This window comes from Colletotrichum phormii (genome assembly GCF_030913505.1).
Source record: "Colletotrichum phormii strain CBS 102054 chromosome Unknown BDP81scaffold_1, whole genome shotgun sequence".
NCBI classification, from domain to species: domain Eukaryota; kingdom Fungi; phylum Ascomycota; class Sordariomycetes; order Glomerellales; family Glomerellaceae; genus Colletotrichum; species Colletotrichum phormii.
This window is the reverse complement of record NW_026851443.1, coordinates 3,721,420-3,741,455: the sequence shown is the minus strand read 5'-3', so window position 1 is coordinate 3,741,455 and position 20,036 is coordinate 3,721,420. Positions and strand designations below refer to the sequence as shown.

At 55.1% G+C, this 20,036-nt stretch overlaps 8 protein-coding genes across 8 annotated transcripts; 4 read left to right on the top strand and 4 right to left on the bottom strand.

Annotated features, from left to right (window-relative positions):
* Positions 1–265: 265 nt before the first annotated feature.
* On the top strand, positions 266–1,181 carry BDP81DRAFT_487590 (uncharacterized protein; the record flags this gene model as incomplete). The annotated part of the gene is made up of 2 exons (XM_060595224.1): positions 266–581; positions 673–1,181. The coding sequence occupies 2 exons, from the start codon at positions 266–268 to the stop codon at positions 900–902; spliced, it is 546 nt and encodes a 181-aa protein (XP_060452243.1). The 3' UTR covers positions 903–1,181.
* Positions 1,182–1,577: 396 nt separating this feature from the next.
* BDP81DRAFT_414381 (rab protein geranylgeranyltransferase component A) lies at positions 1,578–3,579 on the top strand. The gene is made up of 3 exons (XM_060589359.1): positions 1,578–1,701; positions 1,821–2,944; positions 3,144–3,579. Exons 1-3 carry the CDS (start codon positions 1,628–1,630, stop codon positions 3,485–3,487), a joined length of 1,542 nt encoding a protein of 513 aa, XP_060452242.1. The 5' UTR covers positions 1,578–1,627; the 3' UTR covers positions 3,488–3,579.
* A 381-nt stretch (positions 3,580–3,960) lies between these two features.
* Positions 3,961–6,178, bottom strand: BDP81DRAFT_306489 (Rec8 like protein-domain-containing protein; the record flags this gene model as incomplete). The annotated part of the gene is made up of 4 exons (XM_060583280.1): positions 3,961–5,680; positions 5,734–6,015; positions 6,071–6,107; positions 6,160–6,178. The coding sequence occupies 4 exons, from the start codon at positions 6,176–6,178 to the stop codon at positions 3,961–3,963; spliced, it is 2,058 nt and encodes a 685-aa protein (XP_060452241.1).
* Positions 6,179–7,489: 1,311 nt separating this feature from the next.
* BDP81DRAFT_487576 (uncharacterized protein) lies at positions 7,490–9,411 on the top strand. The gene is made up of 2 exons (XM_060595223.1): positions 7,490–7,900; positions 7,987–9,411. Exons 1-2 carry the CDS (start codon positions 7,809–7,811, stop codon positions 9,296–9,298), a joined length of 1,404 nt encoding a protein of 467 aa, XP_060452240.1. The 5' UTR covers positions 7,490–7,808; the 3' UTR covers positions 9,299–9,411.
* Positions 9,412–9,845: 434 nt separating this feature from the next.
* BDP81DRAFT_456891 (uncharacterized protein) lies at positions 9,846–11,438 on the bottom strand (the record flags this gene model as incomplete). Its single annotated transcript, XM_060593224.1, has 2 exons — positions 9,846–9,943; positions 10,013–11,438. The coding sequence occupies 2 exons, from the start codon at positions 11,436–11,438 to the stop codon at positions 9,846–9,848; spliced, it is 1,524 nt and encodes a 507-aa protein (XP_060452239.1).
* A 1,303-nt stretch (positions 11,439–12,741) lies between these two features.
* BDP81DRAFT_306156 (phospholipase/Carboxylesterase) lies at positions 12,742–13,769 on the bottom strand (the record flags this gene model as incomplete). Its single annotated transcript, XM_060583246.1, has 4 exons — positions 12,742–12,826; positions 12,924–13,321; positions 13,436–13,471; positions 13,572–13,769. The coding sequence occupies 4 exons, from the start codon at positions 13,767–13,769 to the stop codon at positions 12,742–12,744; spliced, it is 717 nt and encodes a 238-aa protein (XP_060452238.1).
* A 1,427-nt stretch (positions 13,770–15,196) lies between these two features.
* On the top strand, positions 15,197–16,279 carry BDP81DRAFT_389017 (Extradiol ring-cleavage dioxygenase, class III enzyme, subunit B; the record flags this gene model as incomplete). The annotated part of the gene is made up of 2 exons (XM_060587204.1): positions 15,197–15,388; positions 15,479–16,279. 2 exons carry the CDS (start codon positions 15,197–15,199, stop codon positions 16,277–16,279), a joined length of 993 nt encoding a protein of 330 aa, XP_060452237.1.
* Positions 16,280–16,590: 311 nt separating this feature from the next.
* Positions 16,591–20,001, bottom strand: BDP81DRAFT_305611 (uncharacterized protein; the record flags this gene model as incomplete). Its single annotated transcript, XM_060583192.1, has 1 exon — positions 16,591–20,001. One exon carries the CDS (start codon positions 19,999–20,001, stop codon positions 16,591–16,593), a length of 3,411 nt encoding a protein of 1,136 aa, XP_060452236.1.
* Between the last annotated feature and the right edge of the window lie 35 nt (positions 20,002–20,036).

Here is a 20,036-nt window from a genome sequence, read left to right as displayed (position 1 = left end):
GTTCCCCCTATCGTGAGCTTTGATGTGCCAGCCGCCTTTCACCCACCAGCCGCCTTTGGTGCGGTCCGGGTGAAGGTGAAGGCGCATACCTACTTGAGCCCATCAACTTCCATTATCTTTTCTCTGACACGTTCTTCTAAAGCTTCCAGGCCTCTTTCCTTACATCACCTTGCAAAATCAGCATCGCTGGAGGAAAGAAAAAAAAAACATCATCACCACTTTCTGGGAATTTTACTTCAGAAAAACCAAGCATCATCATCCAGCCATGGCCCCCATGCATTCTCGAATCCAGGAGGCCTCGAAGGAGGAACTCGTCATGGTCCTCAAGGCCGTCTGCAGCTTCGCCGGCACCCACTACCACGTCAAGAGCGTCCTCGACTACCTCGACGAGAAGAAGCAGTCGGACGCCGCGGCCGCCGCCAGCCGTCGCCGTCGCCAGTCTACCCGCGCCTCCTTGTCTATGAAGAGCTGGGCTCAGCCGCTCCCCAAGGTTGTGAAGCGCAACATCAAGATGTGCTCCAACTGCGAGTTGCCCTTCACCGAGAACGAGAACACTGATGAGTCTTGCCGCCATCACCCTGGTACGTTGTGATCCAACCAAAACACGCCCCCTACTTCATTTTGTTCGGTATGGAATGGAAGTATGCTGACGAAGCACGTTCAACGCAATAGGCAAGTGGCTTCTCGAGTGCGAGAAGGGCGACAAGATCGAGTTCGTGGATCTTGACAAGGCCGGCGAGGAGTTCACTTCCAACGAGCAGGCCCTGCGCATCCTCGACTGCTGCAACAGCGAGCGTGGCGTCAGCAAGGGTTGCATCGCGGGCAAGCACGTCGCCATGGTCGCGGATGTCGACACCAGCGAGATCTCTGTCTCATCCAACAACGGCCCGGCCGACAACTAAGGGCAAACCCGGCAACACGATAACGAGACATGATTATGATACCACAAGAACCAATCGAGGGCATTTCTTTTTAGGGTTATAGGTCTGCTTGATTATACAGAGTCGTCGGTACCCGAGTAAGGTACAGCAGAGTTGCGCTAGGAATTGTTACGAGGCATACGAATAGGTCACGGCAGGTTTTCGCTAGGTGGCAGAGGACTATCAGTAGGAATGGACGGAGGCCTAGTTCATTTGCTTCGGTTCATAGAATCAACTTAGCAAAAGCACAACGCTTCTTCATCTCCCTGCTAAACACACGAGACACACAATGAGCGTGAAGCGGTGAAGATATGTATTCCACAATTCGAGCCACCTTTTCAGACGTTATTCTAAGGCGGCAGATACTAGGGAAATTCCTTCTACCGCCCGGCGCCGAGGAAGCCTAATGAAAGGCCCTCATGAGCTGCGAATCTACAGAATGTTGACTCGCGGCTTGGTTACCGAGCGGATGGTGAAGGAAGGAGAAAAGTAAGAAAGTCGCGCTTTCCTTGCGAAATTTTAGGCGAGCCAGCTACAGTGCCGAAAGGACAGTGCCCGCTGTGGCTTTCACACATTCCAGCCTCCGTTTTCCAGGTTCCCCACCACGGAGCCCCATCGTCAATCTTCCAGGTTCCAACCTCAGCTCTCGACTTCTACCGCAAATTTTCCCTCATCGCTCTTCCTTTCGACCTTACACTTCCAACACCATGGAATCGCTGGCCGAGCAGACGTGGGATGTCATACTCCACGGCACTGGCCTGCAGCAGTCGCTGCTAGCCTTGTAAGCTCCTCTTCTTCCTGGCCTCTCTTTTCTTTCCCAGCCCAAGTCGTCGTCTTTCGGCATCGTTGTTTCTTGGAAAAGCCTCGGTCTGACTGACGCAGTCTCGCTTGGCCGTGAAGAGCCCTCTCGCGGTCAGGAAAGCAAATCCTGCACCTCGACCCCAACGAATACTACGGTGGCCCCGAAGCCGCCTTCAGTCTGCAGGAGGTTGAAGAGTGGGCTGCTGCAAACGCCACTGTCGCCGACGATGCCACAGGATCATCGCGCGTCTTCTCGTCGGCGGTCGTGAGCAAGCCCGACGTAGCGACAGGCTCTGGGCCTTCACTCTCCTTCCCGAGAGCCTACTCCCTCGCTCTCGCGCCACAGATCATACACACCCGCTCAGAGCTCGTGAAGCAGCTCGTGTCGTCGCGCGCGTTCAGACAGATTGAGTTTCTTGCCGTTGGGTCCTTTTTCATCTATACCCCACCAGCCGTCGGCAGCGGGTTCGAGAATGGAAGAGCGAGCCTTGTGCCGATCCCCTCGACTCGCGAGGCCGTCTTCTCCACGACCGCGATCCCTGCGAGGGCGAAGCGGTCGCTGATGAAGTTCCTCAAGTTCGTCTTCGACTACAACTCGGAGGACAACAAGGGCATATGGGCTCCGCATGCCGAGAAGCCTCTGTCGGAGTTCTTGCTGTCCGACTTCAAGCTGGACGCCGCGCTGCAGACCTACTTCGTCACGCTTACCTTGAGTCTGGACGGCAAGGTCACGACCAAGGATGGCCTGGCCGCTATCCACAGACACCTCTCTTCCATGGGTGCCTTCGGGCCGGGCTTCGCCGCAGTATATCCCAAATGGGGCGGCCTCTATGAGATTGCGCAAGTTGGTTGCCGCGCATGCGCCGTTGGTGGTGCAGTCTACATGCTAGGCACGGGCATGAAAGCCACGCGCCAGCTCGACGAAGGCCAGGACGGTGGCGCCCGCTTCGGGGTCGACTTGACCAGCGACGTCACGGTGAAATCCCGGACGTTGATTCGCGGCACTGAAGAGGTTGCCTCCGACAGCCAGCGCGTGAGCAGGTTGACTGCAGTCATCAACTCGCCGCTCTCATCTCTGTTCGAGGCTGTTGTCGAAGGATCACCTACACCAGCTGTAGCAGTTATTGCATTTCCGGCCAAGTCCATCGCCGACGTTGCATCATCATTCCCCATCTACGTCTTTGCTCATTCAAGCGAGACTGGGGAATGTCCAACCGGTCAGAGTAAGTTCACACAACTTTCTACTTTTCCCTCACAAGCCCCCCATGGTACACATGATGATTTCAGAAAAAAACTTATCTACATTGCCTGAGCCTTGCTTTGACGTAAACTTCTGTGGAACTGATTGTACACATCCTCTTCACACTTTGACCTATGATTACCTCGTTGTTTTGTCACATGACTAACCAGGTCACTGTTTAGGCGTTCTCTACTTCGTCACTCCAAAGACATCAACCTCAACCGAAGCCTTGGAAAAGGCTTTGGCGTCGTTGCTCTCTGCCCTCGGTAATGGCGAAGACACGCCAGAGGCGATTTACAAGGTCGCGTACCAACAGGCACATGCGGCTGTGTCAGTTTCCGCGGATGCATCAGACGTCATTCCCAGTTTGCCGCTCGATCTCGCCTTCAGCGACACGGCTCTGGAACCTGTCAGGGACGCTTGGAGGAAAGTCATGGGCCCCGCAGCTGAGGACCCCGATATTGTCTACATGAAGTTTGAAGATCGGGAAGGCGTTGGCGATGAGGAGGATGATGTATACGAATAGTCTCTAGCTTTTCAAATGAGTGCACGTAATAATGAATCGCGATGACTTTTTTCGAAATGAAGTACTTTTCTTTGAATGTAGCTAATGTGTGTGTGATGTCTAGCAAGTCTGTTGCCCGTATGTGATCCCAATCCCCTGAGATAGCAATTCTGAGTTCCCAAATTCTCCTCCCCGACTGATACCTTGACTGCAGAAATTTCTGGGTGTCTTTCGATCTTCGAGAAGAAACCTCTTACTTCAATGACCTTTCCGGATGAAACACCTTCATCCTGACCCGAAAAATCAAATGCGTTGCGCGGCAAAGTTGAAAATCAAAGACGCAGAAAATGAAAAACGAACCTCCCTTCCCGAACCAAACTTTTCAAGCAAGCAAATCTCTCCCCCAATGTTTACGTTCAAGCAACTTGCAGCATTTGATATCCCATCTCGTTATGTCGTGTAAGAAATCGATCGTTGAATACGCTGTTCAGTCGTCACTCCTCGCTGTTGATGTGCGCCGTCATGTCAACTCCAATTCGAATGGGTCCGAAGGGCTGAAGGTCCGCGACATGCTGCTCGACCGTAATGGCGTCCTTGGTCGCTAGAGACAGCACGTGGTAGAACGCCTGGGCCGCGACGACGTGGTTCTGCTTCGTGGGCTCAATGAGATCATCGAACTCGACCCATCGGCGGTTCTTCTTCACATCACTCTCCTTAATCTGGCCCGTCTTCTTGGCCTCTTCCTCGGTCCATTGCAGGAACTCCCCACTTGCGGTGTCGAGCATCGATCGCATCCATTGAGAATCGTTCTCGCCTTCCTGCTGGGCATCGACCAGAATCCCGGCCGGTCCATCGGATGCCAAATCCTGTGATGCGGGCATGTCGAAGGGAAGGGCGTCGAAATCATCCGTGTGCTGCGCATCATGAAGCGGCTCGAACGGTGGCATGCTGCTTCCGCGGATGCTGGCAGACTTCTGACGACTATGCCGCTGAGCGCTGTGGCTGGCAACGGAAGAGCCTCTGCCCACCGAGGGGGTTTGGGCCCAAGGCATCATGGAGGATGAATGGTTGTCGCGCATTGGCTGGCCAGCTTCCATGCCCATCTCGGGCATTGAATCATCGCCGAATTCCATCTCGAAGCCAATGTCGTCGTCCATAGAGCGGCCCTGCTGTGGAGTCTCGTCGACCCTGGGCCGAACGTTTCGGTCCATATTTCCATCGCCATCCTCTCCAAATGCATCGCCTGCTCGTCTCCGACGGCTCTTGGGGGAAGGTGTCTGAGCCTCGCGCTCTTCTTCGGTGGGTGGGCCGTAAATGATATCCCGAAGGCCTTTGCCCGCGAACATTTCAGCCAAGGGAAAGTCAGCCCCATAGGTACCCACGCCTCCAATGCCCTTTCCAAAAACAAAGAAGTAGGCGTTCTCTTTGGCTTGGTTGGAATTGCCCTTGCGCCTTTTGTTTGCTCTTTTCGCGTTGTCGAGATAGTCTTCCTGCCAGGATTTGAGGGTTGAACGGGAGAGTTGCGTGCCGTTATCCAGCTTTATAATGCGGCGACGCTTCTTGGAAGGAGCAACAGCTTGATCACTCTGAGCTCCCCGCGGAGTTCCAGGGACCAATGGCGCATCACCCGAGACTGGAAGAGGATCGCTTCCGAGCAAGGGAACAGCATCTTGAGCGTCGACAGCGAAGACATCGCCAGCAACCTGATGCGCGTCCGCACCCTGATCATGCTGAATTGGAAAGTCGACCTCACCCATGTCGATTCCTGCAAGCTCGGGTAACTCGAGCTCATGTTCGTCCAGGATCACTGCTCCATTTTCGTCAATGGCTAGCTCCACGCCACCAAAGTTATCGAAGTCGTCCAGAGCTCCAAACGGGTTTGCATTCATGTCGAGTTCCATATCGTCCCGAGATCGAGGAAGGAGCGTCTTCTGTGCAGATCCTTGAGCGAAGGGGGAAGGCAAGCGGAAATCCGGGATATCTGGCGACTGGGAGAAGTCGAGATGGAAAAGCGAATTTCCGTGGCCGCTGTCGTCAAGGAAGTCAATGGGATCGGGAAACGGACTGAGTTGCGACTGCGACTTGTTTTTAGACCCCGAAGAAGGCTGACTTCCAGCAACGAAGCAGGGATTACCGTCCTCGTCGATGGTGAAGTAGGGCATGACACTCGTAGGAACGAAGCCCGGGTCGTCGCTCAAGGTAATTTGCTCGCGCCTGTCAAAGTCTGTAAGCGTGTTGAACCAAGTGACAGTTCTTGGTGAGTTTACCTCGCTCTTCCGGCTTTGGGGTCAGTCTCGTTGTTGGCAATGAGTCTGAGGAAGGTTCTCATCGTCGTCTGAACCTTCTCTGTATCGGTGAGCATGTATTTACACTGCGACGAGTAGACGCGAGAGACGCCATAGAGCAGATTGCTCTGCAAGCGCAGAGAGATGGGCGCTCCCGGTTGAATGATCTTCTCGCAGGCCTTCCGAATATCTACATCTTCGATGGCCCGACGCGACACCTTTTTGTGAGTACCGGCGCCACGAGGACCAACGGTGGCAATGACCCTGGAGATAAAGAGTCAGTATCAGGGCTAGTTCAACGGACAAGATCTTTACTCACCAGATTGTCGCAACGCCGAACTGGTGGCTGGTGAGGACTGCTTGGTATTAGAGACTTCTCGGGCCAGGGCTAGGAAATAGATGACCAACTCTCGTGGCTATAGAACATGATGGCTTCTACACAAGAGATCAACGCCGTCGTGGCGGGTTTTCGAGGCTTCGAGACAACTAGACTTGGCGGAAAGCAGGAGGTTGGGCGTGGTCTTTGTGATGTTGATGTGGAAGTGACTGGGTGAGAGTGGAAGAAAGAAGAAGGAACGAGGTAAAGGAAGTACAAGTAGTCGCGTCGTCACGTTTCGACGGAGGAGGCAGGTTGGAAGGTGCTTTCCGTATTTGGGCTTCTTTGCCTCGCGCTTGCCCAAATGCTCCTGCCATGTCCAGAGTTTCCCAACGTCTGGAAGGCATGTTGGCCAGTGGGCACCTGCCTCGTCTTGCAATAGATCAAAGCAGGTAGAGGGAGCCCAGTTCCAGACTGTCTGACTTACGTCTGGTCTGGTGCTTCAAGTTTCGCCCCAAACATCAGACTCAAGGCATCAGTCTGGATGCCCCTCTCTGAAGACTCGATATGTAGGCTAGCGGACACATGAAGACTCATTTGTTATTATGACTTGGCCAGATTTATGCGCCTCATAGTTAGGTAATAATTTCTCAAGATTTGTTCATCTAATTATTCACACTCAAACTGCTGATGTTATAATCTTGGTCGGCCGTCGTCATCATCGATACTGTTTCCTCATGCATGAGTAAGGTAGTCTCAGAAACTTCACCCGGCCTGAAGTTATGGCGAAGCTTTTTAGCATCATACAGTATGATTTACTGGTGCTTTTAAAGCTTAGGAAGATATGGCATCAATACCCAGCTAGATTATTGACGTGGTATTCTTACTTGAATGGAGTCCAATCCAGTGAGATGTGCGAAGATGGGGGCATTCGGTGCCTTGGGGACTACTAGAAAGTTTTACTCTCCTCGAGTACTGAACCCAGAGGTCAGGCTATGTATTTACAGCATTGCAATGAACAAGATGGCACCACGTTGTGAAAAGATTCGCATCCGTGGTCAACGAGGACGGCCAAGGACAAAGGCAGAGCTTGAATTATTGAGTAATATTGTCCCTATATCGAAATACCAAGCTTCGACTCAAGTTTGGCATTGTATTTCAATTGAGAAGTGTTTCAAGCTTTCCCAAGAGGATCAAACTAAATGAAAGTGTAGTACTTTTCTGTGAATCGCTTTATCATCTAGGTACTCCGCGAGATCGCGAGCATTAATTCATCCTTTGGTTGAAGTTGCGATTGAACTCCATATGACATAAGCATTGGGCGCTTGCTTGACAGATCCGCCAGACGAGCACAGACCCTTAGACCCCTGCAAGATCCGACCGGGCCCACCTCGAGTAAGGTAACCCCCGGAGGTCGGCAGGCTGATATTCCGCTGGGTCGTTGCTGGGTCAGGCCTGGATGCCTTTTCGCATTGGAAAATCATCACTACGGGCCAGGTAAAGTCGACCATAGCAAGGCACTTTCTTTGTCCCCCAGAGCCAAAGGCACAACAGCACCTCGGCGGCCACCACACACTCCTTTTACCAGACTCCTTTACCTCCCTGCGTCCGAGTTAGAGTACGATTGTTTGTGTTTGCCTGCTTCGAAGCACGTCGAAGCTCCCCATACCGCCGCCTCTGCGACAGCTACCCCGGACGGTATTACTCGACGAGGCAGCATCCTCCTAATCCCAACAAAACGATGGCGCCCCTTATCCTCCACAATGTTCCCGACGAGGAGCTTTACATCGGCGACGACGGTATCAAACGCCCTTACGCCATGGTTTTCCCGCAGTACGTCTCACGCCCAATGGCGCGCAACTGCAAGCTCAATGCCACGCGCAATGACATGCCGCTAACACAGACTTTCCTCCTCTTAGACAAGAAGGCCTTCCTGGCGCCCGTAACCGCCGCGGTGTAGCAGAGACAGGTTCCTTTGGCAAATCCACACGCCGCTCGCGGTCACGAACAGGAACCCCAGCCGGCCGTCGCGAAAACCCAACAGTAGTAGCCGCCGACAAGATATTCGGCGACTGGATCTCCTCCCAAGCCATAACCTCCAACTCCAACCTCGCTCCCTCATCAGCAACAGGAAGCGGCGCAACGAATGCTTCCGCCTCCGGTGCCAACGCCGCACCCCAGCGCAAGACCTCTGGCCTCTCGCAGCCGCCCCTCCTCGCGGCCGACGACGCGCCCGCCGCTGCCGCCGAGCCCCGCGTAACCCGTCACGTCCCAACCGAAGTCGTCCTGCGCGGCTACCGCTCCCCGTCGCAACAGTACGCCGCAATCTCTCACTACGAGCTGCTCGCCGGCCTCATCTGCGAAGACTACCCCCGCGAACCGCCCCTCGAGCAGCGCCGCTACAAGTCGGAGCTCCGCGACCCGGCCTTCACCCGCCGAAGGGCCCTCACGCCCGAGGAGCGCGCAAAGGTCAACCGCGCCGAGGGCGGCCAGCACTGGATCAAGGTCACCTTCGAATCTGCCGACGCCGCCGATGCCGCCGTCTATGCCAGCCCCCAGCGCGTACAGGGCTACCTCGTCTACGCGGAACCCTACCACGGCCACCCGCCCGCCCGCGACGAGCCCATCCCGGACGTCGACTGCCTCGTCCCCAGCCACGATGATCTAGGCCGCTCACAGTCCGTTCCCGGAGGCAGCTTCGGCACCCACCGGACGCCGCGCAGTAAACACCGCACCGCATCGTCCAACAAGCCCAGCGGCGGCAACCTCTTTGCCCTCCCCAACGCCCGCTCCATGAGCGACCTCTCCCCGCCCACATCCCTCACCTCCTCCGACACAATCGAGACGGCCACAATCTCCAATGCGACAAACTCGTCCGCAACAGTGACCGCCGACCCCTTCTCGCAGCAAGGGTCCTCATCAGCGCTGACCACCGCCCCAACCACCGAAGACAGCCTCTTCTGCCGACGCATCCCCACCGCGCGCAAGGCTAGACTCCTCCCCGCCGAGCAGGCCCTGCTGCCGCAGCAGAGCTACACCCAGAGGCTCGTCAACATGGTGCCCTTTTTGAAATGGTTCAGCGGCTCCATGATTGGCAACGAGGTGCCGCGCACCGATAACGGCGACTTTGACTGGAACCGCGCCAGCTTGTACTGGAAGGTCATTTGCTGGCTCGATGCGACGTTTGGGCTCTTTGGCGGCGAGATAATGAGTGCTGACAAGGATGATTAAGGGGCGTCGGTTAGAGCCATGGATTCGGGGGCGAGTGAGAATTTTCAATAAAGGGGGCTTGTGGATTTTACTTGACGGGTGAGAAGGATGGCGTTTGGTAGGGGGAGGGGAAACGGGCGGGTTTTTAAAAAGTTTCATGTTCTATACGAATACCACGCGCATAACTACTTGTTTATAGTTGATAGATTGGGCGAGCAGAAGCAGGTTTGGTCAGAGACCAAGTACCGAAACAGACAAAGATTCGAAGAGGCTCAGGCGAAAAGATACATCATAGCTTGAGACTAAGAATTGTGAGATGCAGAATTGTGTGCAAAAAGACTTTGTCAACCAGAATATGTATGAAAGACTATGTATCTATGCCAAGCGCCAAAAGGGGATAGCGAGAGAGGTGCGTACCGTCCCCTTAATCCACCAGGTAAGGTAAGTAGAAAAATAAAGAACGCCGCCTCTAAATGGGTATAACAAGAATGAATCATGACTTCTTTTTCGCCGCCGTCAAAAACCCCGAGCAGAGCAAACCGCCGCCGCCGCGACATACAAGAAAAATCTAGGCGTCGTCTTCATTTACACTCCACCGCCGCCCCGGCCGCCCTCTCTCCTCCGACCCGTCTGCGACTTCCGGCGCGTCCTGCTCGGCAGTGTCTTCTACGATGGCAGCTTCTCCCAGCAATGTCGCGGTGTCGCCTTGTTCTCCTTCTCCTCTCTCGGAAGGACTCTTGGAATCAACCGGCTCGTCGCCCCAATTCGGCCTCTCCTCAAGAGTCTCTCCCTCGTCTTCCTCCTTGAGCACATCGTGCTGCCTCTGTTCCACCTCATCCTCTGCAACCCTATCCTCCTCGCCCCTCGACTCCTCACTCAACCCGACCCCCAAACTATCAAACGTAACGTCGGTAGCGTGCCGCCGGATAGGCTGGGGCGAAAACGGCCTCACGCCCCTGGGCCGGTTGAAATTCGTCTCGGAAAAGATACTATCCGTATCGTTATCGTCCCCACCAAAACCAGGCGACGGCCCTCCCGCGGCAGCAGCAAGACTCTGGTACCGCTCCGGATCGCTCAGCAGACTATCGCCCCGCGCGTGGCCGCCTCGCCTCGTCATGTCCGACGCCGCGTCCGCGAGGATACTCTTGGGCGGAAGAATGCTAAACAGCTTCGCCGTCTCCGCCGACCCGCCGCCACCGCCTACACCACCGCCAATAACGCTGCCTAGCCCAGAGTGATCGCCGACCTCGTCGCTGGCAAACAGATCCGCGCCCTTTTCCAATAACTCATCCAGCCCGCCGCCGCTCCACCCTTTCCGCGCAAGCGACTCAAAGATGTCGACCTCGGCGCGCACAAGACTACACGACGACTCGAGGATCCGGCCGCTGGTATCCTGGCTCTCCCTGAGCAGCGTCCGCGCGTGCTCCCCGTGCAAGGACGTCAACCCGTCCAGCCTCGTCGTCAAGTCCACCAGGTGCGCCCTGAACTTGCCCACGTCCCGCCTGCGCTGCTTATGCAGCTTCAGCCCTTCCTTTTCCAGCTTCCTGATCTCGGCGTTGCGGGCCTTCACCTCGCGCACGTAGGCCTCCTCTTCGTCGTCGACGCGCTGTCGCCATTGATCGAGCTCGTGGAGCAAGGGGACCTCGAAGTCGCGGTACACGGTCTCGGAGAGGATCTGCTGGTGGTTTGCGACGAGGTGGTGGACGCCCGAGGCGGAGAGGAGCAGGTCGGCGGTGCAGGAGCCCTTTGGCCCGCCGGCGGTGAAGCTCGCCGATAACAGGCCTCCGCCGCCGCCTCCTCCGCCTCCCGAGAGACCGTTTATGCCGCCTGATAGGGACTCGGCGCGGGCTTCTTTTAGTCTTGCGCAGGACTCGAGTGCGGAGCCGAAGGCGGATGCGGCGGTGGAGAGGGAGGCGAGGGCGATGCGGTAGGCCTTTGCGGACTGTATGAGATCGGTGTAGGCCGTCTGGGAGGACTCGAGGTCGGACTTTGTGAGGACGGCGTGGACGGGCTGCGGTGGTGGCGGGAGGGGCAGGTGGTAGGAGGAGAGGGGGTTCGCGGTCGAGGCGAGGGAGTAGACTGGCGACGCGGGGACGGGCGGGAGTTGTGAGGGCGTTGGGGTTATGGGGCGGGAGTCGCCTGGTGCGCCTTGTGATGCCATCGTCGGGCTTGGAGCTTTTTTTCGTAAGTTTCGTGGTGGCCTTTCTCTCTCTTTCGCCGTCTGGGCACGCCTTCTTTTCTTTTTTGTCCTGTTGACGACAGCAACGGCTGCGGTGAGAGGGGAGGAAGATCTCGGGGCTTCGGGGTTGCTATGTGCCGGGGTGTGTGTGCGACTGGACGTCGAGTTATGGGCTTTGTTTTGTTTATCGTGCTCTGTACAACGCCAGTCCGGACGGTGACACGCTCGGGTGTTCGGCGAAGGCCCAAGAATAGGAAAGAAAAAAAAAAGAGTGAGAGCTGGCGATGATAAGTGCTCCCGCAGGATCGATGAAGATAATAAAAAAGGAAAGAAAAGGAAAAGTTGTGGTTGGAGATCTTTTTTGGAGAAATGCCAGACGAACGCCGCCGCTGGCTGCCCGGGTTGCTGCTGGATGCACCTCAGATGCAAGCTGCTGCAGCTTCCCAGGACGGACAGCACAAGGACACCACCCGTTGGGATTTGGGAGGGTTCCGGCTGGCTCAGACTTGGGGCATCTGGCGCATCTAGCGCACCTGGGGCTGGCGTCTTTTTGGCCATCCATGGGGCCCATGGCGCTGGGAGACCTTGTGATTCGGGGGGGACGATGGCACATGGGTGGGGGGAGGAGAGGGACCCGCAGGTGACCCTGGAAGCTGCCCTGCTTTGCGGCAGGCGGGAGTGGAAGCCCAAGGCTAAAGACCAGTTGCTGCGGCACCATACACCACAGTGAAGAGTAGAGGTGAGATAAGACGACGACCCTTGGACGAGACAACGCTAGCGCCATCAAACGGCGGATTGACGAGCTTGCCACAACTTGCTTAGCTTAGTCTGACATGGTTAGGTAAGCTGTGTCTACGTTTGTGGAGACCCTCTCACTGAGTTGCTTAATGAGAGACATTGTCCATGAATGTCACTGAGCGTGATCTCACTCTCATTTCCCACTCACGGGTCTACGAGGCCATTTGAAACGGGAACGATTCTAAAAAAAGCCATCAAAATGAAGGCAACTCATGTCACATCCTCGACTTCTCTCACTCGGGCTTTATGCCCCAATACAATCTCATCGAGCTCCTGGCGTAGTGGGTGCAGGCTTCTGGTATTGTAGATGATGTATCACGTTGTTTATCATCAGCAAGACTGAGCCTATCGAACTTCTTCGCGGTCGAAAAAAGACCATCCCCCCGTGGCTCCTGGGCTCTACCTACGACCCCGTTGCCTCATGCTCTTCCCTCATACATAAACACTTCTTCCAGCCAATATTGAAAAAGTTTCTGCCAACAGCACCCTACTTCTGGGTAGGCGGGAGTCTCTCCAACAAGAAGGCCTCGACGTCGTCCAACTCCTCAGGGCAAGCAGCGTGGCCCAGACCCCTGTGCGTGATGTCAGTATTCCTCTCTAAATGGAATCCAGCCCTAGTTCTCCAACGAGGACGAATAACAAAGTGAGAGAAGGACAAGAAATACTCACGGGTAAAGCGTCCTCGAAACCTTATACCCAAGCCCCTTCAACGCATCCATACTCAGCGCCCCCAACTCAGGCCTCACAAGCGGATCCGCGTCCCCGTGGCCCAACCACACGGGCGTCTCCTGGTTCGCCTTCTCCGCGGGCACAAGCCCAGCAAACTTGTTGCTCAGCAGCAGCCAGCACGACAAGCCCACGATACCGCCGATCCGGTGCTTGCCCGTCAACCCGGAGAAAATGGCCATGGCGCCGCCCTGGCTGAAGCCGCCGAGGACGACGCGCTCGGCAGGGATGCCTGCGTCCACCTCGGCCTGGACGAGCTGCTGGAAGTACTCTGACGAGGCGAGGATCCCCCGCTCGTCTTCGGATTCGCGGAGGGCCTCGACTGTGCCGTCGAGGACTTTCTGTGGGGTGGGGGTGGTGGTTAGCTTTGGTGATGATGGGGATAACGAAGATGATGATGATGATGCTTGTGCCTGTTGTTGGCGGTGGCGGTCGAAGATTGTAGCGCGACTTACAATGTCGAACCAACCCGTCATGCGCATGCCCCAGTTCTGTACAATAATGTTAGTAATCAATAATCAACAAAACCTCCAGTCAGGAATTCTTAGGGAAGAATATGAGTCCTGAAGCTTCGGCAGTAAGCAAACTTACACAGGTAATGGGGATCTGAGGTGCATGAGGCAGCACGAACTTGACCTCATCAAGCCTCTGCCTCCGCCGCCAGTTCTCGACGGCGCTCGCCCACCCGTGGCCCGTGTCGCCGAGGCCGTGGGCGAAGATGACGGTGGCCGTGTGCTTTCCCGCAGCCGGGAACACGAGCGGGGCCGTCCGGGCGACGGAGGACGACATGGCTTCGTAGGTGGTGGGGGATGAGATGTCGATGCCTGCGAGAGGGGGGTGGTGTTGCTGATGCTGAGGTGGCAAGGGGTGGAGCTGGTCTGCCTCAGAAAGCGGATCCTGTTGCTGTAGGTCCTCGAGGTGTTGTTGTTGTTGTTGTTGTCGGTCCTGTTGGGGCGTCGCGGCGGTGAAGGGCGCGAGGAGGGTGAGGAGGATGGTTGTTGCGGTTACTCGCGAGACGAGCATTTGCGGATTGTGTCAAGCAAGGGGAGAACAGACCGTGAGAGACGACAGGGCGAAAGCTCGGGCGGCGGGCCGAATGAGATGTGGGTTTTTCTTACCCTTTCTCCGATGGCGTACAGAGCATGCGGGGCGCTGATCCGGGCTCGGTACCGTCTTTTAATGCAGCTTGCACTGTCTTACCCGTAGAAACGGACGTCTACTTACGTGCTTACTTACTTACTACCTTACTAGAACAGACGAAGGAGACCGAAAAAAATAAAATTCACCACCGGTATGGCTACATCTCTTGGTGCACTTGCTGGCAATCGAACTCGAACTCGTAGCCTGTCGCCGAGTAGGCTGTGGGCGTAATTGATTGTTGACCTTTAACTACCTACTCCGTCGCCCAGCCCAGTTTGACCTGACCCGTCGACCTAGACGGGCGCCTTCTGGTTGTGGTGATGGGAATGGGATTGAGGGGGTATATAAAGGCTCTTACCGGTGTGTATTCTGTATGTTCCTGGAATTTCCTGCTTATGATGTTGTGGTGTAAAGTCGTATGCACAGTAGCAGCAAACGGCCTTCGCCTCACCGACGAACAGGGGGAGCTCGAAGCTCACCTGGAGCTTAGACTACTCTAGAACTCGAGCTTCACACTGAACTGTCAGGCCATTGGACCCGTATATGGTCTCTACCTTACCTATTATTCAAAGTTCGACTCATAATCCGTGATTCCTGAACCACCGGATAGGCTCAGTTGGTGCTCCCAGGTGCATGTCAGTTCGTGGTCGTCAGAGCTGAGGAACTTGGCTAAGCACTCCGATGCGGGGTGGACAACGTGTAAATAGAACAAGTAGACGTTGCCTTGTATTACTTTTGATCTTAGGCATATTCCTTAGAGAATACGCTTTGAGTAGAATAGTAAGGTGGATGTAATGATCGAGCGTTGACCAGCACCCTATTTTGTCACCCACCTACGGCCCTCCCACCCCGCCCGCCCGCTAAGACAACAGTGGACCCGGCCGCGCGCGACGAAAACAACCACCCGCCATCCGGCCCTTCCGACTCCCCGTGCCGCATCCCTCATCCGGGCCGTCGGGTAGCGCCCACACAACCTCCGGCGATCTTATATGCTTCAAAACTCCTGCCATACACCAAAATATTCCTCAACCTCACATCACGGGCGTACCAATAATCCCAGACAACCGTGCCACAAGATGCCTCGTCTAAACCCCCTCTTCCTCTTCTCCCTCACAGTTGCCCTAACAGCCTACATGCTCTCACCAACCCTTCGCGCCTTCCTCACGTCAGTGACGACAACTCTCACAAACTCACCCTCCTCTCAATCTCCAGACTCATCAAAAATGAAGAAGCCTCGAATGCCAGTCTACTTCTTCTCTCACGGCGGCGTAAGCAACCCCTTTCCTCCCCCTTCCTTCCTCCCATCCCCTCACCCCACCTCACCTTTCAACCCTCACCCCCGAACTAACATCACAAAGCCAGACGTGATGTACAACAAAGCCCACCCAGTCTACCCAACCCTCCAGCACATAGGGCGCGAAATAACATCCCTCAAATCCACCGCAATCCTAGTCTTCTCAGCCCACTGGCAATCCCCCTCCCCCTCCACAATCTCAATCAACGCCGCACCCGGCCCCGCGCCCCTAATCTACGACTTCTCAGGCTTCCCCTTACACTACTACTCCGCAACCTACCCAAACACCGGCTCGCCCTGCCTAGCATCCCGCGTCTGCTCCCTCCTCTCCGCCTCATACGACAGCAACATCACCTGCGTACCAACAACAGACCGCGGCCTAGACCACGGCGTATGGGCAGGCTTCCACGTAGCCTTCAACCCCTCCACAAACCCCCTAAATATCCCACTAGTCCAGGCCTCTCTCTTCCGCTCAGAGGATCCAGACGCCCACTACCGCCTCGGCGCCGCTCTCTCCGCCCTTCGCGACGAAGGCGTAGTCATCATCGGCGCGGGAATGTCCGTCCATAACCTCTACCACATGAGCAGCGACCCGCGGTCCATGCCATACGCCGTCAGCTTCGACGACGCGCTCAAGGAGGCCGTCGAGGTCGCCAACGTCGGCGAGAGGCAGGATAAGATGGCCCAAGTTTGCAGACGACCTGATGCCAAGCAGGCTCATCCGTACATGGATCACCTCATGCCCATTCACGTAGCTGCCGGTGCTGCGGGAGAAGACCGCGGTAAGCAGCTGTGGACCATGAAGGAAGGCAGTTTCGCGTGGGCTCAGTACCGTTTCGGGGACGTCCCGAAACCTGTGATATGATCACGTCAAAAAGCGCCCTTGTAAAAAAACCATGTGTTAACATTGAACTTTGTAACAACGCATTTATAATACCCAGACGATTCCCAGACGTCTCCACATCATCTCATTTTGAATGGTTCGGGCGTACAAAACTAAGTATGCGTGCGTCATCTATTAGGGAGCCGAGGCCTTTCGAAGAATCAAGTCTACCTCATTTGGTATCATCCGACTTGTCCATGAGTCATTATTAACCATAATAATTTTCTCTTCTCAGCCTTGCATGAAGAGTTCTGCTGAATCAGACGCGCGTTATGAAAAATTCAGTGCCTTTTTCACAAGAATGCCCCGTGAACTGATGGCCGCCGCCTGCTGCTTAGGAAGTTCTCCACCATGTGATGGCTGCCAGCTGCTTCGGCCTTCCAGTCGTCAAGGCTTGTGTTATCGGACCTCTCGTCATCGCGTGAGTCGCTGTCCAGTAATCGACGAACTGATCCTCGCCTCTCCCTGGGAGACCCGCGATTAAATTGTTGGCTGGCTAACATGGGGCCGAACTGTTTCTCGACGGCCATTGTAAGCCCTGGACTGGAAGCAGACGATTGGAGCCCTTTCTGTAGCCCAGTTCGTCTGACTAATTTGACTGGAGATCGTGTCTTGGGTGGGAGAGGGGCCACCAGATTTTGGGCCTTTGGTATGACGTCCAAGCTGCGCACCTTGGAAGCCTTCTTGTCCACCGACATGACAGGTAAGTTGCTGTGAGAAAGACGCGGTTGCATGAGCGGCATCGAAGGAGTCGTTCTCAAAGAGCTTCTGGGTGGAATTGGTGGAGGATTGTAAATACCACGAAGACGTCTAGTCACGCGTCCGTCCGTCTTAGGGATCGTGTTCTCGTCTCTAAAAGGCGTTGAGAACTTTGAATCGTCTATGCCAAGCTCTATGCGACTGGTGGACGATACTTGACGCGGATTGTGGCTCGTTACTCTAAGTGGCGTTTGGAATTTCGTCTTTCCTGTGCCCGTCGCCGCGTATAATGCCGGAGACTCAGAGTCTTCAATTTCGGCGCGCTCACGCACATGACCCAAGCTTCTGGGAATACTTGGCTTGGCGTAACGAACTTCCGTCAAGTGTTGGGTTTCGGTATTGGCTAACTTGGCGTCGGTATTCGCCGCATTTGCAGAGAGCCAAGTCTTCCACTCCACAGAACTTGCGTTTGAGACTGTTCGACCCTGCGGCGTCGTCGGTGTATAAGTATGTGGGCCGCCTGATAAGTATCGTTTTTGATGTACATCCGTTAGAGGAGTAGTGTCAGAGCTGTTTTTCTTCGCAACAGCCTGGGAGTTGTCGGACGTAGAGGGTGTCTGCTGATGATCGGGATCAGCTGCTTTATGGTTGGGGTGTCGAGGTGGCACTGTTGGTTCTGTTTGTTCTCCCAAACCCTTTGGTATTGTCCGTGGAGAGAGGATGTCGTCAGAATAAATACTTTCAGAGTACGCAAGTCGGGGGTCTTCCTTAGATAGACTCGGGCGACGCCTTGTGGGGATAATGTCCAGGTTCAGCATCGAAACCGATGGGGAAAGTAACTGAGCTGCAGCTGGAGCTTCCGACTCTGATTTGACCTTTTCTTGTAGGACCTTGCGGTACGGACTCGTTGTGCGGAAGAGATGGCAAGTCGGGCTGCCAAAGAATGCAGAACTGCGAGTGGACAAGGCTCTTGGGGGATTCGCGGCGTTGTCGCCGTGCAACTTGTACGGCTTCGAGGGCAAGTGGCCCTGTCTATCCTCGGCCGTAGGTCTTTGACAAGGCTTGTAAGATCCGATGGTGGTCTCAGAAGCCGAGCGCTGGCGATGGTGCATTGCACCGTCAGATGAAGACGTTGCTTCGTCACGACCCGACTGAGGGGCCTCGGTTTCGACTACTGTTTGCAATGTTTGTTCCCACGGACTGTCACGGAAAACGTCGTCCTCTTGCAAGACACATCTTATGGTTGGAGGGTCTTGATTGCGAGCTTCCTCAAGTTCCTGGCCGCCGATGGAGTTTGACAAATCAATTGTGCCGTATGCCTTGAGGCCGGTACTCCCAACGCTGCTATGCCGTAGCTGCTCTTCTCGTTGACCATTTTGCTTACATTCTTTCAATCGCTTCATGAGGGCGGAGTAGACTCTTGCGCTATCGACGGGTGGACCGGGGCGGGCCGGTCCATCCTGTGGCGTAGATTGTGTTACGGTCTCAAATGGGTTGCGATCCGCCAGACTCGGTCGCTGGAAAGAAGATGAGGACTTGTGTGGTCCAATCTCTTTGATGATAGACAGCCGCTGCCGTTCCCGCTCCCCACCCCAAGTACTTTGACTGTTGAGAGTATGGGTGCCTGAGCTTGTCCAACTGGTAACGCGAGACTTCTCATCCGATGCCTTTCGTTCACTCCCAATGCTCTCTATACTTCCTTGACGCGAGCGGAGCTTTTGCGTTGAGGTGGCATCGTGAAGAGACGGAACTCGCGAAGGTACTTGCGAAATTGAACACTCGTCCAGCAACACGGGATCCGTAATGTCCATGTAAGCATCATCCTGTTCGTTGTCGTCGCCAATAAGACCGTGGACCGCATTCGAAGCCTCTAGCTGAGGTTTGCTAGCTGTCACAACCAAATCATCCTTCTTGTTTCGTCGGAACATTTCTTTCAGCTTGGTTTTGAAACTGCTTGAAACTTTTCGAGCCTTCTTTCGAAGAGAAGCGTCCTTGTTGACAGCCAAGCTATCTTCCGCACCAAGAGATCGAACATCGGCGCTGAAGTCTCTCATGGATCGGCGTAAACTCAAAGACGCCTGGCCCTTCTTCGCTTTCGAGAAAATCGTCGACGGTCGCGGTTTCAAATGCCGTTGCTCTTCAATGTCTTTGCGGAAACTGTCCTCAGCTTCTTGGACTGCCAAATCGATCTGCTGGCGGCTGCCAATTCTGTCAGATTCCAGAACACTCCGAATCTTGAGAAAGCTCATTGACTTCGGGTTCCTTAGCCCAAGCGTCTTCTTTGGCGGTGGTTTGCTGTCCTTCATATCTTGCATTGACTGTCGTCGCAACGCAGGCTGCACATTCTCCTGCTCCGGAGATTCGCTGAGATATATCTTACTTGGTCGGCGCAGACCTGTCGGATTTAGGGGGGACAACATCGAGCGCGACTTGCGAAGTCTTCTGTAAGATGCCGGGGCAGGTGCACACTCATCTGGAGACACGAATGATTCGCTCGGGGGTAAGGAATTGATGTAGTTGGTCGTATAAGTGCTCACAAATGGTCGCTCGATAGGGCGAGAAATTCGACTAGCAGGCTGGTTAACAACATCTGTGAGGACGCCCCGGTGCCGAATAGTCCCCAAATCAGAAGAGTCATCGTTGCTTTGGCTTTGCTGGCGCTTAGTTCGGGACTCTTGTTTCACGAATCGAACACTCTGCTGTCGTCGTAGACCCCCGTCGTTGTGGCCGAGCTGTTTGAATTCGCTTTGAGGCGGACTTGAGGGATTCTCTGGCCACGTCTCCATGTTGACAGACCGTTGGCATTGTCTCGAAGTTTCAAGTCCCATGCCCATGTCGATATTGGGGTTCGCACGGGAGAAAGATAACGTGGCAGCGATATGTGCGTCCCTTTTGGCAGTGTCTGGATCAATGTGCTCTAATCGTTGAATAGCCGAGCAAACGGAAGCCGTAGACTTGCTTCGAGTCAGAGTCGACCTCGACTTGGCACTGTTATGTCGCCGCATAGGGTGGACTTGAGTGTATTAGGAGGATGGTCTAG

Bases quoted from the DNA above. Each gene is read 5' to 3' on its own strand.
- BDP81DRAFT_414381 (XM_060589359.1), top strand. From the start codon at position 1,628: ATGGAATCGCTGGCCGAGCAGACGTGGGATGTCATACTCCACGGCACT. The intron at 1,702-1,820 runs GTAAGCTCCTCT...TTGGCCGTGAAG, and splicing joins CAGCAGTCGCTGCTAGCCTT to AGCCCTCTCGCGGTCAGGAA. The intron at 2,945-3,143 runs GTAAGTTCACAC...GTCACTGTTTAG, and splicing joins GGAATGTCCAACCGGTCAGA to GCGTTCTCTACTTCGTCACT.
- BDP81DRAFT_487576 (XM_060595223.1), top strand. From the start codon at position 7,809: ATGGCGCCCCTTATCCTCCACAATGTTCCCGACGAGGAGCTTTACATC. The intron at 7,901-7,986 runs GTACGTCTCACG...TCCTCCTCTTAG, and splicing joins TACGCCATGGTTTTCCCGCA to ACAAGAAGGCCTTCCTGGCG.